At 39.1% G+C, this 17,348-nt stretch overlaps 1 protein-coding gene and 1 long non-coding RNA gene across 2 annotated transcripts; one reads left to right on the top strand and one right to left on the bottom strand.

The window, feature by feature from the left end:
* Window positions 1–8,409: 8,409 nt before the first annotated feature.
* On the bottom strand, window positions 8,410–14,203 carry LOC137487839 (uncharacterized). Its single transcript, XR_011006602.2, has 4 exons — window positions 13,918–14,203; window positions 11,096–11,244; window positions 10,473–10,568; window positions 8,410–9,179 (listed from the first exon to the last, which is right to left on the bottom strand). It is a non-coding gene; the product is annotated as an uncharacterized lncRNA (long non-coding RNA).
* LOC141378072 (uncharacterized) lies at window positions 11,488–16,866 on the top strand. Its single transcript, XM_073925458.1, has 2 exons — window positions 11,488–13,167; window positions 13,213–16,866. Exons 1-2 carry the CDS (start codon window positions 12,015–12,017, stop codon window positions 13,512–13,514), a joined length of 1,455 nt encoding a protein of 484 aa, XP_073781559.1. The 5' UTR covers window positions 11,488–12,014; the 3' UTR covers window positions 13,515–16,866.
* Window positions 16,867–17,348: the final 482 nt, after the last annotated feature.

Consider the following 17,348-nt stretch of genomic DNA (forward strand, 5'->3'; position numbering starts at 1 on the left):
GTACTGGCATAATGGTACCACCGGCAATGTCATTTCCCATAATAAACTCAACGCCCTTATTAGGAAACGAAGAACGGACTGCAACATCAAAAAATCCTGATGTTAAATCAGAATTTAACCAAACTCTATGAAGAGGAACGGGTACAAAACCCATCTCAATACCCTGAACAACAGCACTTGTTTCACAAGCCGACTCCGAGCAGAAAGGTAATGCGTCTGCTAGAATAAAAGACTGCGATCCCCCTGTATCTCGCAAAATTTTCACTAAACGCTGATCCTCAGCCTTACCAGTCAATGACACCATCCCATCAAATACGAAAGGTTTAAAACATTCATCAGCATCATTGTCCGACTCACGTGACGCTGGAGAGGAAACGTTTTTTAACAGCACCACTCCCCGAGACGGACCCACCGTATTATGTTGTTTTTGTTTTCTTTGTAGAGTATAACAGTCAGAAAGAAAATGCCCGACTTTATGGCAATAACTACAGGTTTTTCTAGTATTTATCCCCGATGACTTTTCTTTAAAATTAGACTGACCGTGTTCTTCACTTTCTTTCAAAGGACCGGAGACGGGTAACGGAGGTTTCACAAAACTTGTTTTATGCATCAACACATACTCATCTGCCAAAGTGGCCGCTTGTTGTACAGTAGACACTTATTGTTCGTTTAGATAAAGAGCAGTACGTTCTGAAATGCAATTTTTAAACTCCTCAATCAGCATTAACTCATGCAATGAATTATAATCAGTAACTTTACATGCCTTAACCCATCTATCAAACAAAACGCCTTTCTCTCGAGCGAATTCAACCTTGGTTTGAGAAGCAGATTTTTTACTTACCCTAAAACGTTGTCTGTAATGCTCGGGCACAAACTCGTACGCACGGAGAATAGCATTTTTAACAGCTTCATACTGAACGCTCTCGTCTAATGACAGCGAGGCGCACACCTCCTGCGCCTTACCCGTCAGTTTACACTGTAGCATCAAAGACCAGGCATCCACTGGCCATTTTAAAGCCATCGCTATGCGCTCAAAAGCCTGAAAATATGCTTCAACCTCCTTCTCTCTAAAAGGTGGTACTAACGCAATATTTTTAGCTACATTAAACGAAATTGCCGACGAAGAGTCAGTCACTACAGATGTTTCAACTGAGCTAGCAGCAGGATCGGGTGCGATAGATGAATCATTCGCATTGTCTACCCTCGACTTATTTACAGTAGTCTCACCTTGTCTTGTCTCTAATTCCAACTGTCGTAGTCGAATCCTAGTATATGCTTCAATACGAAATTTCTCTAATAGATGCTCCAACTCATCTCTCCGCGCTTGAGATTTATCCTGAGCATCCAGTTGTATTCGGGTTAACCGAATAACCTATTCTATTTGCGCCGTCGGGGAAAAGTCACTGGACAGAGAAAAAGGTTCAAATTTTGGCATTGACTGTAATATCCTCACCTCATCCACCTTTTCAGGTGAGACTTTGCGAGACTTTGAGCTTCCACAGCAATCACTGATGGTTCCACCTGCTCAGGGATTTCAACATCAGCTAAAATACCTTTCTTAACAAGACCAGCCAGCAAACTACTTTTTAAATCCTTCTTTAACCAAGTTCTAACAACGCCAATCTAATAATGCTGAGCAATAACGAATAAATCATCTTTTCGACAATTATTCAATTTCTCTGCGCTAGGTTCTCTTATAAATTCGTTTAAATCAAACGCTGCCATATTTGATATAATCAAAATTAAGAGAAATAAAACAAGCACGCTCCGGCCCTAACTTCCTATCCACAACACTAACTACAACCTTTCTAATCTTCAGAGGGTTACCAGTTAAGAGATATAAATCTCCTCCCCGGAGTGCCTCCAAAAATAACAAACTAAAACAATAAACAAAAAACAACAAACAGTAACCCGTTGGAAAAACCGGCGATAAGCACGGCCAGCTGGGTTACTCTAACTATCCGGAGCATTTTTGTTTCATCACCCAAATACGACGAGCCCCCACTTTATGTTACAACCTCTCTCAAAAATAATAGCTCGTTTTAAACAGAGAGAAAGCAACATAAAAAGAGAAACTTAGTAAACATAATAATCGTTTTTAAATGAATTTATTTTACCAGAAAACCCAATAATAACGATAACAAATGCTTACCCCACAACAAATGAATGAAATAATAAATCCCCAGAAAGAAACAAAAAAAAGAAAGACAAGAAAACAATCACAAAATCAAAGGCTGGCTGGTCCACTAAAGCTGTGTCTCCCTTTCGCCTCCTCGTTGGCATCTTTATCCCCTCTCCAATTAATCCCGACATGGGAAACAGGTGCGTCCACCAACGGAAAGCTGGAACGAGTGCGCATGCGCACTTGTATCAAAAACCAAGAAAAACAAAGGAGGTTTAATAAAAAAAGAAGAACACAAAGAAAAGACACAGACCCTAACACGCTGTAACAACTGAATTTGATGTGATGGCTTCTGGTAAATTACCAGGGCACTATTCGGCACAGGCCGCAGAGCTCATGGCGTTGATAGAAGCATGTAATTTGATGGCAGAAAAAGAAGCTACCATTTACACTGACTCTAGGTATGTATTTGGGGTAGCTCATGATTTTGGGGCTCTGTGGAAACACCGAAAATTTCTAAAGTCTGATGGTCGACCAATACTCCATGCTCCTTTAGTGGCAGCGCTGCTTGATGAGATTTTACTACCTGACAAACTGGCCATTTGTAAACGCACAGCGCACACTAACAACAAAGATTCTGTTTCTGCAGGTAACTCCAGAGCAGACGCAGCAGCAAAAGTCGCGGCGTCCCGAGACGAGGACAACTATGAATGTTCTCTGCTATCTGTTGATAATGACAATGACGTGTGTTCTTCTTTGCAGGATATGTAGACCTTAGCGAGGGGGCTGGAGAAAAAACAAGTGGAGACAGACTGGCTGTGTGATGAAAGATAATGCGTGGAAGTGTGCTGAGGGCAAGGCGTGTTTACCAAAACATTTTTTCCAACATTATGCAAAATTACTTCACGGTAAAGATCATGTGTCAAAAACAGCAATGGTTGCGCAAATGAACGAACTGTGGTTCACAAAGGGGTTCACTACATTTGCGGACAATTTCTGTAGACGATGTGTAATTTGCAACACACATAATGTGGCCAGAGCGATAAAGGTTCCACTATCATCTCATCCACCTCCAACAGGGCCATTTGAATATTTGATGATGGATTTCCCTGAATTGTCCCCATGCAATGGGAAAAGGTACTGTTTGGTGATGGTTGACGTGGTCAAAGTGGGTTGAAGTTTTTCCAACCTTAAAACAAGATTCGGCTGCGGTAGCAAAAGCGTTACTGACTGAAATCGTGCCGAGATGGGGAATACCACAAAAAATAAGCTCAGATAATGGTACCCATTTTGTTAATGAAGCAATCAAACAAGTGGGCCAATATTTGGAAATCGATTTGAGAAAACATTGCAGTTACCATCCAGCTTCAGGCGGAGCTGTCGAGAGAGAAAATGGTATTCTGAAAAACAAATTGGCAAAATGCTGTGAAGACACAGGGCTTACATGGGTTCAAGCTCTACCTATTGTCCTGATGTACATGAGAATGAGAAAAAGACCAAAAATGAATTTGAGCCCGTTTGAAATTGTCTTTGGCAGACCACCGCGTGTAGGTGTGAATGGGGGTAAACAGCAGCTGCCCTCAACAGATGTGTGTGAGGATGACATGTTGAATTACTGTAAAGAAATGTCTCATGTGTTGTCCAATGTTTGTGTGCAGGTAAAGGCCGCATTGGGTAAGGCAGCTGACAGACCACTGCACAATCTGAGGCCTGGCGATTTCGTGGTGATAAGGGACCTGAGGAGAAAGAGCTGGAGAGCGAAACGTTGGCTGGGTCCATTTCAAGTGCTGCTGACCACTGAGACAGCGATGAAGGTCGCGGAGCGGGCGACGTGGGTGCACGCTGGGCACTGCAGGAAAATTCCACCACCTGAGGAGGATTCTGCGAGGGAGTAGGAGAGAAAGAGGGGCTCTGAAGTTGTCTGAAGGAAAACAGCAGGCTGATATCTGAGTGAAGCAAGGTCACAGCTGGGGAGAAACAACAACAAAGTCAAGAGGGGTGTGTGAAACAGTAACTTCTGAATACAACACCAAGCAGCAATCAGACGGAGGAAAAGGCAACCAAAAGAGAGGTGAAAAAGCTGTGCTTGACCATCACATTAAGGATCTGAAGATGGACGAAAAGATTGCTGGCATCCATTCTGTGTGCAAGTAATGTGTGGTCTGAGGAGAACAACACTGGCATTGCTGCTAGTGTCACCTTAATTAACCTGATTACAACAAAACATTACTGGCGTTGTAGTTGATATGAGATTGGCCGTAAAAGTGCCTAAGAACGCTAACAACTCATGGCTAGATTGGCTGTCATTTAAGTGGGGAAACTGGATCTACTGGGCCTTTACTGTGGTGTTACCTGTATTGGGGGTGGGTCTAGTTATACTATGTTGTCTGCCATGTATATTCAGATTAGTCAGTGGGCAGACTGATTACATCTACAAAATCCCTTCGAGGGTATGAATATTGATATGGGGGATGAATTTGATTATGACTTTGGTGATAGCAGCAGCTATGTGGATATGAACAAAGAAAACCCGTGAACAGACTAAGAACAGATTTAGGTGACGGCTGTTACTTAATTGAGAAAATGTTAATGGATCTGACTTTTTGTTTGAATTTTGAGACGACTATTTGCTTGCTTACATGTATTTTGGGTCTATCGAAAGAAAAACAGCAAACTGCATGAGTTGTATGTTCTGTAACAAGTCTTAAAAGAGTGATCATTTGCATGAGAATCGTGAGAAGAGTGTAAATGTGATGTATGTTTAAGAGTACAGAAACAACAACGTGTTGCTATGTTTATGAGTATTATGATTAAATTAACAATGTAGAGGGTTAGTAATTTTAATTGATTGACAAATGTTTCTGAATTTTGTTGTGTGAAATTAATCAATAGTGTGCAAATAACAGACAATTTCTGTGATGGAAACCTCTGAGGGGTGACTGAGGGTCTGACTTCGGTCAGGAGCGCAATAACAGTGATTATTCGTTTAGCCCGGCTCCCAGGGAAGAGGGATGTTTTGAAAAGTAAATCTTAATGGGGAAACTATATTAAGAAGAGGGTTTGAAGATCTCTAGTGTATTAATGTGTGCAGAAACCTGTTAAATGATTTGTGTAATCAGCATGATCAATATAATCAGAATTGGATTTATAACTAGTGTGATTTTAGAAAAGGTGAAAAAATTAATTTGATTATAAGTTATCAATGAATGATAAAAAAAGGAATTGTAATGGAAATTCATTTTTAGATGAGCTTTATATGTTAGAAACTTGTCTAAGACTCATTATTACATGTGTGTGTATCTGTGTTCTCCATATGTTCATCATAAAACCTATGTGTACATTTTTATAGATAACTATATTTCTTTAGGTGAAAGCTTTTTTTATTATCCTAAGAAGGATGTGTGGTTGTTATGAACATATTGCACGAACAGCAGAAGACGCCTGACGTAATTGTAGATGAGACCTTATTGGGAGTTGACCTCGTAAGCAGTACAAACCAGATAAAAGGGTGAACACACTTGACTTCAGTATCTCACTCTGCAGAAACTGTTGTTGCTGTATGATTTTGATCTTCTTTATAAAGAATAAAACTTGTAAAAGACATCCCGGGTAAGACTTTGTTTCTTGACCACTGAGAGAGCCTCCTTAGAGAAAATAGCCACTACATAGATTGAGTTAAAAAATTGTATAATTAATATTTTTTGTACCTAAAAATTAATTTAAAATTAAAAATTGCATTTCAGATCGGAAAAATGCTTAAAGTAAACAAACATGTAGAGTTAAAATTGTACTATGAAATTGAAGCTATTGCAGTAAGGATTTTGAACAGTTATATTAGACATTAGGCCACCATATAGTACTGTTGAATTAAAACAGGTATGGAAATGTTAGAGAAATTAAAATAGTGTAAGATGTAATGTAACTAGTGAGGAAGCACTAAAATAAATTAATAAAAATAAGTGAACCACAATCTGAAGCCAAAGAAATTAATTAGAGGAACATTTAAGAAATAGAAAATTAAGCATATTTACATATGATAAAAATCATTGAGAATTAAAAATAATTAGAGAAAATAAGTTGTTAAACAAGAAAAAGAAAAAAAATGGATAAAAGGAGTCTTCATTTGATGAAGGAAAAATGGGAAAGAGTAAAAAGATGTATTAAATCATGAGCTAAATTCTATATATATTAATTAAGAGGACGTATGGATGAACTTTGGGGGACTGTAGTCTCTACCTACCAGACATCTCTGAGTGCACTGGCAAATGGAAAGGTGTTTGAAAAACACAAAGAGCAAAATGGCTGTGGACACTTGTGACATGAACTTTATACCCAGGATTTACTGAGGACTGAAAAAGCTACATTTGTTCAGAGACATTCAAAAGAGACACTTAAAAAAACGCTCCACCAGAACTATACATCAGATGAGTCAAAGAAAGAAGCCAGCCCAAAGAGAGAGGGGGAAACTGCAGCACCAATCTGTGAGCTAGTTGTCTCAGGTTGCGAGGGGGGATAGTCTGACAGTCCATCTCAAAGTAGCTCCTAAAGTCCAAATTAAGTTCAAGTATTACAGAAGGAAAATTAAGAACAAGCTACCCATTCTTGAATCAAATCAGACTCCTGTCAATTTTAGATAAATTATTATTATGCAAATTCTTAAGTAAGAAAAAATGTTATAAGGAAATTCTAAGGTGAAACTTTAAAGGTTTAATTTTGAAATGATAAATTATGATGAATGTTAAATAATTTGGGTTTAAGTTAATAGATTTAATCATAAAGGTCCTTAAACATAGAATGATAAATTACAATGCATGATAGTGACTTAAAAAAAAAGAGAAAAAGCTTTTGATAAGGTAATACATAATTTGGAGAATAAATAAGAATGGAACTAAGTATTTAAGTTCAAATTAAGTAAAGGAAATATCTTAGCATAATCTTATTGTGAATGGCCTAAATCAAGATTGGATATTGAAAACTGTAAAGAGATTTAATTTTAGAAAAATTATTTATAGTTAAAGAGAAGATTAAAACAACTATTTTAATGAATTTGTAGGACATGATAAGGTCAAAAAGTAACAGTTCTAAATTACTATAAGAAAAATTGAAAGAGAAAAGTGTTAAAGAAAACGATATTGTTTCACAGGAAAACATATGTGAGGAATAAGTAGAAGAAAATATTAAGGAATACACTGTAAAAAAAAAAGTTGAATAAACTTAAAATAAAAAGGCAACCGATCACACACAGCTTTTTGAGTTAACTAAGTCAACTTAAAGTATTTTGTTGAATTCCTTGTTTAACCAACAACATATTTTTGTTTGCTGAACAAAAATTTTCACGTTTATTCAACAAGATCTTTTGTTTACTGAACAAAAATGATCATGTTTACCCAACAAGATTTTTTTTGTTTACTGAACAAAATAAAACAAACTGATTCATTATGCATTTACTAATAATTTTTAGGATTCAAAGTAAATACACAAGAATAGTCAATTCACTTTTTTTTATTTTTAACTGTGTTCAAATCACAATCTAAAACATTTGCATACAAAATCAGCATTTGACATTAGCCGTGTTCAGCGTTGGGCTAGTTTGTACACAACTAGTACTGAATGTTTCCAGATTTGAAAAGATTGTACACTGCCTCAACATAAAATAACCGGCAACCTTACTAAAACCAAGCTATTATTGTGTCCAAACACTCAAACCAGATGAATATACAATCATCTAATCAGAGTAAACCCTAAAAGCCACTCCATTCAAACAGTCTTTAAAGTGTACTGCACTTTTGTCAACAAAGTACATCAAGTCCAAAAACAGACCTCAAAACATTCAAACAGTGGCACAGTAGGAAGTGCTGTCGCCTCCCACCAAGGTCGCTGGTTCGAGTCTCAGCTGGGTCAGTTGCCGTTACTGTGTGGAGTTTGACTGTTTTCCCTGCGTTCCCGTGGGTTTCCTCTGGGTTCTCCGGTTTCCCCCACAGTCCAAAGACGTGTGGCACAGATGAATTGGGTAGGCTAAAATTGTTGTAGTGTATGTGTGAATGAGTGTGTATGGATGTTTTCCAGAGATGGGTTGCAGCCGAAAGGGCATCCGCTGCGTAAAACAAGTTCATTGCGCTGTGGCGACCCCAGATTAATAAAGGGACTAAGCAGAAAAGAAAATGAATGAATGAATGAACTGAACTCTCGCAGATTATGTGCCACCAACATCCATGAAAACATGCTGAATCACTTCAAAAGTATATATGCCGCCCTTAGTCACAACGCGAAGGCTGAGGTTCCTTTTTCACAGATGTTTAATGCACTTATCGACACAGATGCTGACATCAACACCGTAGAACTGTATAAATGATTACAATAACAACATCAGATACATTCACAAACATAAGGATTAAGCATACAATTTTAAAGTAATTAATGAACAAAAATACATTCACATTCCACTTTGCCTGCTTGTAAACTAAGAGAGGAGGGATACATCCTTCGAATTCTTGATTATAGCACTTATAACTTACAAAAGAAACGTCCTTAAATATTGCCGTTACTTTCCTCTTTCACTTTCATGCGAGTGCCAAACCCGGAAGTAGTATTGTAGCTGGGCAAGATTGGAATGAAATTAAAAAATGTCCAAAACCGTCAGAATGAATAACTTTTGCTCAAATAAGCCATAGATCGGTAAATAAGTCAACAATAAGCAGTTTAAAATGATCAAAAATCGAAAATTATACATATTAAACTAATCACAAGTTATTGAAGAAAGCACGTTTAAAGTACACTAGCGCCATCTAGTGGAAACAAAATACCACTGCTTTATGACAGCAGTTACAGTATATTTGAGTTCTTTTGGGTGTTCCATATTCAGTCTATACAAGAGGCTGAACAAGTAAGCGAAGGCTGCAGGCAGATGTGTGATATCCTGAAGTACTATGGCCTCCTCCAAGATTTTAGCGAGGTTCATCACATATTGCAGGGATGCAGAAGTGCCATTATCATCTTCCACCACAGTGAAGATTCCAATCCTTTAATCTCTGGTGCTGTGGTCTTCAGGGTCCGTGTCCTTAAAGGAGATTAATTAATGGGAAAATTAATTGATGTGTAATATTAATTACTACTTATTTATGTTATTACTATTATGCAAAGAAAATAAAAACATGTAATACTTTCATACATACAAACAGTAACACTTTGAATAGTCTATAAAGCAATAGCAAATGGTTAATTGCATACCTGTATAGTATTAACTCTACATTAATAGATGTTAGTTAACTGTTTATAAATTCAGCTACAAATGCTCTATTCTTGACTTATAAGCATCTATAATGTATTTTTTATACTTTTTTAATGATTAATGTTTCATTACTAATTTAAGTATTGCAATATTTACAAACCAATTATTTAAGAATAGTTTTTATGTTTTATCGTTCAGAATGAGTATTAAATGATCAATAAACTATTCAAATTGACATTTCTATACATGTTATAATTAAGGCATATACTAATAGTTACTTTGTATGTTTTGTATGCTTTATTAACTCACCTTCATCCAGTTTTGTGACCTAATCTAAAGTGAGGACTAGTTATGCTTTATAAATCCATTATAAATGACAATTAAAGGCTCAGTATCAATCGTATCTAAGCATACTGTAAATTGAAAATAACAAACAAACAAAAAAAAAATATAATAATTGAACAATATATTGAAAACTTTTGAATATTTAGCAATTTTTCAACTTTTATTTTACATAAAATTGCAAAGATTTACTTTTATTTGATACAGTTTCAATTGTGAAAGTTGTTTATTGTCCTGTTTAGAATATAACTGAGCCTTTAATTGTCATTCATAAGGGATTTATAAAGCATAAATAGTCCTCACTTTAGATTAGGTCACAACTGGATGAAGTTGAGCTCATAAAGCATTTACTAACATACAAAGTAACTATTATTACATACCTTAATATTAGGATATATAAATGTTAATTTGAATAGTTTATTAATCGTGTACTTAAGCATTCTGAATGATCTTAAATACACCAAGTATTCTTAAATAACTGGTTTGTAAATAATGCAATACTTAAATTAGTAATACAAATGAATCATTAAAAAGTAAAAAAATACAATCATTGAGCACTTTATACATGTGCTTATACATCAGAATTACAGCATTTGTAGCTGTAGTTATAAACTGCTAACTAACACCTATGTAGAGTTCATTCATGTAGAGTTATGCTTAACAGAAAATAAGTTAACTATGCGCTAATACTAAATAAATTATTTATAGTGTGCAGCTATTATAAAGTGTTACCAAGCAGACTAATAAATGTAGAATAGGGTATGAAAATGGGTAACTTACCAGACATATCTTGAGAAAGCAAGCAGAATTTTTACGAAGAAAAATTGGCAATCCCTCAAGAGCTGCTCTTTCTCGATCGGTGACAATATCAGTGACCTAAAGGAAAGTCATTTACAAAGGGTGTTTTACAATCTTATTGTTTTGTAAGTAAAAATGTACTTAGTACATTTAAATGAGCATAGTATTTTATTCATGCTGTTGAAAAACCACATGGCTTTATTTAAAAAAAAAAGAATTTTGTGGTTTCCATACAATGGAATTTGATAATGGTTGTGTTGGCAAATTTAGAAAAATGTTCAGTTTCATGTGACAATTACTTTGAGTTAAAAACTAAAGCTATTATTTTCTATGTTCCTCTTTAAATGTATTCATTTAAAATGGTCACTCAAAACAAGTGAAACATCTGTTATTTATCTTACTTCCATCTCACAATCAAAACACAACTTGACACAATTAAAATGAATGCAAAAGGGCTGGACAATTAAATTGTTGCAATTACGTTTTATTAGACTGTATTACCTGAGCATGAAATTCATGCTTTTGTGTTTGACAGGACAAAATATGTTGCACATGTTAAAAACATCACACAGGTGTATAAGAAAAAAAAAAATCTTAATGAGTACCTGCTCATCCATCTTGTTTAAATTTGTATCCATCTCTGGACCCATTGAATCCCTTCTTTTTCTGTAGAGTTTCAGGAGAGGTGCTGTATATTTATCAAGTGACTCGATTAACTGTCTCAGGAGATCTACATTACAGATCTGAGAAAACTCTGTCCAGATATACAATATACAAAAAAAACATACATATTAATATTTACATATTAATATTTACATATACATACACATATACATACATATATATATATATATATATATATATATATATATATATATATATATATATATATATATATATATATATATATATATATATATATATATATATATATATATATATATATATATATATATATATAAATGTGTTGTGATTGGAAGTGATACAAACGACTGAAGGTAAGATCCAAATGCAGGTTTATTCGTTGGTCAGGCAAGCAATGGTCAAAACAGGTATGAACAGGCATATACGGGCAAATCCAGAGTCGAAGTCGGTAAACAGGCAAAAGGTCGAAAGGCTGGCAGCTAAACAGGAAAACTAGGAAACTAAGCTAGGTACAGACACGGAGAAACAAGATCGGAAGAAACGCGTAGAAATGTCACCAAACAGTAGACAAGACTTGGCAAAGTGAAACAGTCTGTGTGCTGCTTAAATACTGTGTGAAATCTCAGTCTCTGACAGGTTTCAGCTGGTGATGTAATCAGGAAGATGAATGACCAGGCGTGTGTGACTGGAAGAAGTGCATGTATGGAAATGTAGTCCTGGGGAATGCGGAAGTGAGGTTCATGAAGAAAGAGGAAACCAGCGATCTCCAGAGAATGATCGCTGGTTATCGTAACATAGCCCCCCCTCTAAAGAGCGGCTTCCAGACGCTCCAAATACAGTTCAGGCAGGAGGTGGAGCGGAGGCGGAACAGGGGGAGGGATGGAGGGCCAGGACCATGCAGCTGGAGCGTACCTGGGGCGTGGAGCTGCTGAAGACCCGGAGCGTGGAGTTGTGGAAGGCCTGGAGCGTGGAGCTGCGGAAGACCCGGAGAGTAGAGCTGTCGTGGTCCTGGATTGTTTGACAATGGAGGACCTGGAGCGTGGAGCTGCGGAAGACCGGGAGAGTAGAGTTGCGGAGGGCCTGGAGAGTAGAGTTGCGGAGGGCCTGGAGCGTGGAGCTGCGGAAGACCCGGAGAGTGGAGTTGCGGAGGGCCTGGAGCATGGAGCTGCAGTGGCCCTGGAACATGAGGCAGCGGCCATTCAGGAAGTTCAGCAGACGGCGGCCATTCAGGAAGCTCAGGAGGCGGCAACCATTCAGGGAGCTCAGGCGGCGTCGACTCTGGCTGGCTGCGGCGTCGACTCTGGCTGGCTGCGGCGTCGACTCTGGCTGGCTGCGGCGTCGACTCTGGCTGGCTGCGGCGTCGACTCTGGCTGGCTGCGGCGTCGACTCTGGCTGGCTGCGGCGTCGACTCTGGCTGGCTGCGGCGTCGACTCTGGCTGGCTGCGGCGTCGACTCTGGCTGGCTGCGGCGTCGACTCTGGCTGGCTGCGGCGTCGACTCTGGCTGGCTGCGGCGTCGACTCTGGCTGGCTGCGGCGTCGACTCTGGCTGGCTGCGGCGTCGACTCTGGCTGGCTGCGGCGTCGACTCTGGCTGGCTGCGGCGTCGACTCTGGCTGGCTGCGGCGTCGACTCTGGCTGGCTGCGGCGTCGACTCTGGCTGGCTGCGGCGTCGACTCTGGCTGGCTGCGGCGTCGACTCTGGCTGGCTGCGGCGTCGACTCTGGCTGGCTGCGGCGTCGACTCTGGCTGGCTGCGGCGTCGACTCTGGCTGGCTGCGGCGTCGACTCTGGCTGGCTGCGGCGTCGACTCTGGCTGGCTGCGGCGTCGACTCTGGCTGGCTGCGGCGTCGACTCTGGCTGGCTGCGGCGTGGACTCTGGCTGCGCTGGAGGATCTGGCAGCACTGGACGGTCTGGCAGCGCTGGAGGATCTGGCAGCACTGGAGGGTCTGGCAGCACTGGAGGGTCTGGCAGCTCTGGCAGCACTGGAGGGTCTAGCAGCACTGGAGGGTCTGGCAGCTCTGGAAGCACTGGAGGGTCTGGCAGGACTGGAGGGTCTGGCAGGACTGGAGGGTCTGGCAGCTCTGGCAGGACTGGAGGGTCTGGCAGGACTGGAGGGTCTGGCAGGTCTGGCAGCACTGGTAACTCAGGTAGTGGTGACCATTCTGGGGACTCAGTTGATGGCACTTCAGGAACTAGAACAGGAACTAAGGCAGGAACGGACAAGGAACAGGAAACCATCTTGTGAGCTGGTGGCAGATTGGCGCTTACCACATTGTGAGCTGGAAGGCTGGTTGTTACCACATTGTGAGCTGGAGGACTGGAGTCGGCCATCTTGTGAGCTGGAAGACTGGAGTCGGCCATCTTGTGAGCTGAAGGACTAGATGCGGCCATTTTCTGAGCTGGGAGTGTGGTGATGGAATGAGCAGCAAGCCCCGGTGTTATCTGGTCTTGCTGTACACTGCCCCTCCCCAAAAAATATTTAGGAGTTTCCTCCACCTCACCTACGGTGAAGGACGAGTCCACAGTGCGTAGAGCATAGTCCAAAAATTCAGAGAAAGTCCCTCGAGAACAGACACTTGAAAGTGTGCTCTTTAGCGGCTCATTAAGCCCATAAATAAAAAAGTCAATGAGCAAACAGTCTGGTAAATCAGTGGTGTTAGCGATCTCCAAATAACACTGGATGTGGTTCTCGAGGGATTGATTACCTTGGCGTAGACGGACCAAAAACACTGCTGGATCCATAATGTGGCCGAGTCTTCTGTTGTGATTGGAAGTGATACAAACGACTGAAGGTAAGATCCAAATGCAGGTTTATTCGTTGGTCAGGCAAGCAATGGTCAAAACAGGTATGAACAGGCATATACGGGCAAATCCAGAGTCGAAGTCGGTAAACAGGCAAAATGTCGAAAGGCTGGCGGCTAAACAGGAAAACTAGGAAACTAAGCTAGGTACAGACACGGAGAAACAAGATCGGAAGAAACGCATAGAAATGTCACCAAACAGTAGACAAGACTCGGCAAAGTGAAATAGTCTGTGTGCTGCTTAAATACTGTGTGAAATCTCAGTCTCTGACAGGTTTCAGCTGGTGATGTAATCAGGAAGATGAATGACCAGGCGTGTGTGACTGGAAGAAGTGCATGTATGGAAATGTAGTCCTGGGGAATGCGGAAGTGAGGTTCATGAAGAAAGAGGAAACCAGCGATCTCCAGAGAATGATCGCTGGTTATCGTAACAAAATGTAAATATTCAAATGCTGAATACAGATGTATTTTGAATTACCTATAATAATAATGTTGTTTGTTATTTTTTGCATTATCATTACTACCTTGAATGAAACCAAAGCAATTGCAATATAGTGACTTACCTCTTCCTTAAAGTCCAGGTCATCTCTCTGTAATTTCTTCCTGGCTAAATCTTAACAACTTCTTTTTGGCAAAGAGAAAAGGTTTCTTGCATCTGCTGGTGAATGACAGTCAAATTTCACTGATGATAGCAAGTCTCACCTATTCAAGGAAATCTTGCATTGCATTATGTCATTGTCAATATTTCAGTCCTTTTGAGCAAAAAGAAAGAAAAATATATATTTAGCCCTTTATATTTTTTATGTAAATTAAAGCTATCTGACTGTTAAAGCAAGTTGGTCTGAATATGATAGACATTTCGTCGAGCTAACTAATGAACAAGCAAATCAAGCACTGAATTACATGAAAAATCACACGATTTTCACACAAATTACACAGTTAAACACGTCACCGTTTGTTCCACTGGCTCTGGTTCAAAGGGAAAAAAGGTTATGATGTGCGCAATGCTGAAAGGCAATCCAGATAAACAGGACATAATGTTATAATCGTTTTAGCAAGGAAATTTGACTTGGATACCTGATCTTGTATGTTATCTGATACTCATTGTATTAATCGTGAGTTATTAAAGCAAATGACTCGATTGAAATCGCTATTTGTTTCAAATACATTCACTCAAAACTTTTATTGATGTAACAAAGCCAAAACCACGTGCACGAAACAAGTAACTCACGGCTAAATTATAACAAATAGTTCCGTATTAGGATACACGCGCACATTAAAGCCAACATATCAAATAATATAACGTTAGATGACAACAAAAAAGACATACATACCTATGATTTATCAGAAACGTCGTTGGCCTGCTCTTAACCGCTCTATCACGGTCTCTCACATCATTATTACACTGGTAAAATAGATCGGGCAGTCAGATGGGTAGCACATCGCACAAAAAACATGTATACAATTATATACAATCGATTATGAAAACGATTGACACATACCTGTAGCTCCGCAGAAAGAAATATGGTTCGTTTTGACGCACGCACGAGACTCAGGTACCCCCTGCAGCGAGCTATGGAAGTAAATCGGGCATGCGCCAGAAGCTTGTAACGCGCATGCGCCAACAAGAAGGGCACGCATCAATGCAAAACTAAGAATTTTGTATTAGTTCAACAAAATATTTTAAGTTTTTCACATTGAAGCACCATATTTGTTGAACAAACTAACTATTATTTGTCAGCATTTCAAATGAAAATATTTAAATTCAGTTTACTTATTAATCTTTGTTCAGAGAACTTTCTGAAAGTTGGCGTTTTTACAGTGTAATAGTTAAAAAAAGAGCAAAAAGGAAACTTCAAAACATACTTTAAGTTTTAGTCAGCTGATAAAAAAGTGCATCAAAATTGTATGAACAACTAGTTTAATCGGAATGCCTTAAGAAATAAATGTTAGCCAAAAGACAGTAACACAAATTAGGACAGAAAATTAATTAATATAGGAGGCGGAGAACCGACGGAGTTTTTAACTGATTTATTAATAACAGTGACGGCAGCTCCTCACTGAGACTGCCGTCAAACTAAAAGCAAAAGTAAAATGCCCGGGCCCTGTCCTCTCTTGGCTTCCTCTGCCATCGTTCCTCCTTTTATTGTCCATAGCTCCTTCCGTGGGATCCAAGGCAGGTGCGCACCGCAGGTGTATCCACCTTAGGCGGTGGCCTCACTCCGTTCCCACAATTGTTGTGAGGATATGTTTGCTATACTATGACTGTTAATAAACTGATGCTACAAAGCTGCGCCTGAGGAAAGACACTGAAGTTTTCTTGTGATTTTGTTTCTCCTGATAATTCAGGCACTTTAATCTGCCTACGAGTTCCGCGGCCTAACTTGTGGGTTAGTGCCATTAGGATCCTAAAACATTTTAAAATACAAGACAGTACATCAGACTGATAAATGCAATTACAATGACTTGCCTTATACTCCCGAATGAGATGTCCATCATCCTCACCAAAGTAGATGCAAAGTGCTTTGAGGACTGCTGCCCTTTTTCAAGATTAATGTCACTTGTAGCCTGTGTAAAAGGACTACAACTATTAAAATACAATAAATAATAAAAAATGTCTTGAAACTGTAGAATATTTCAAACCTGTGGTAACCTCAAAAATATGTACACAATGACTTCATGATACATTCTGTAAATGGACTGCCTTCTTTAGCTAAAGAATGTTTGTGTATTGTGACTTCATTTTCAGGTCTGAATGTGTAGGGCGATAGGGTGACAGTTCAGTCTGCATGGTAGGTGAAAATGTACCAAAAGATCTCCGTTTTAAAACAAAAATGAAGTAGTGTGGATGTAGCCTTGGGAACCTTGCCCCTTACAAATATTCAAGGCTGGCACTAGACAGGTACATTTTAGGTTTCTCCACAGTGTATATGATATTTTCTACTAAAATGTAAAAATATGTTTACCTCTTGCAAAATCGCCAGATATTTGGCTAGTTTTTGGCCAGATACACCTCCCTTTTTGTTGAAAAATAAATGTCAGCTGGGGTAAATAGCTGTCCAACTGAGCCATGAAGGTTGTTTCAAGTGGGTGTTTGTTATGCGCTGGAATTTAACATTAACATAATTACACACACAAAAAAACATCAACAGAAGACAAAGAGAACTGTGATCAGCCATTGGTGTAATAATATTTTGTAGCTATTAAATAGATATATTCAAATTTTCTTATATTAGGTGTACAGCCAGATGTATTGCTATCAATGAAGAGTAATGGCAAGAAATCAAAACTGGACCAGCATCCTGCATCCTTATTAAATCCTTAATAATATATATTTTTTATATTTACAATGGGTCAAAGTGCAATGTAAAAACCCAGGGAGCAAGCAAGCTTACCTCATCAATGTGAAAAAGT

The sequence above is a fragment of the Danio rerio genome, chromosome 16, assembly GCF_049306965.1.
Source record: "Danio rerio strain Tuebingen ecotype United States chromosome 16, GRCz12tu, whole genome shotgun sequence".
Taxonomy (NCBI): domain Eukaryota; kingdom Metazoa; phylum Chordata; class Actinopteri; order Cypriniformes; family Danionidae; genus Danio; species Danio rerio.

Excerpts from the sequence above, each read along its gene's own strand:
- LOC141378072 (XM_073925458.1), top strand. The coding sequence starts at position 12,015 with ATGGAGGGCCAGGACCATGCAGCTGGAGCGTACCTGGGGCGTGGAGCT. Across the intron at positions 13,168-13,212 it reads AGCTCTGGAAGCACTGGAGG|CTCTGGCAGGACTGGAGGGT; the intron begins GTCTGGCAGGAC and ends AGGGTCTGGCAG.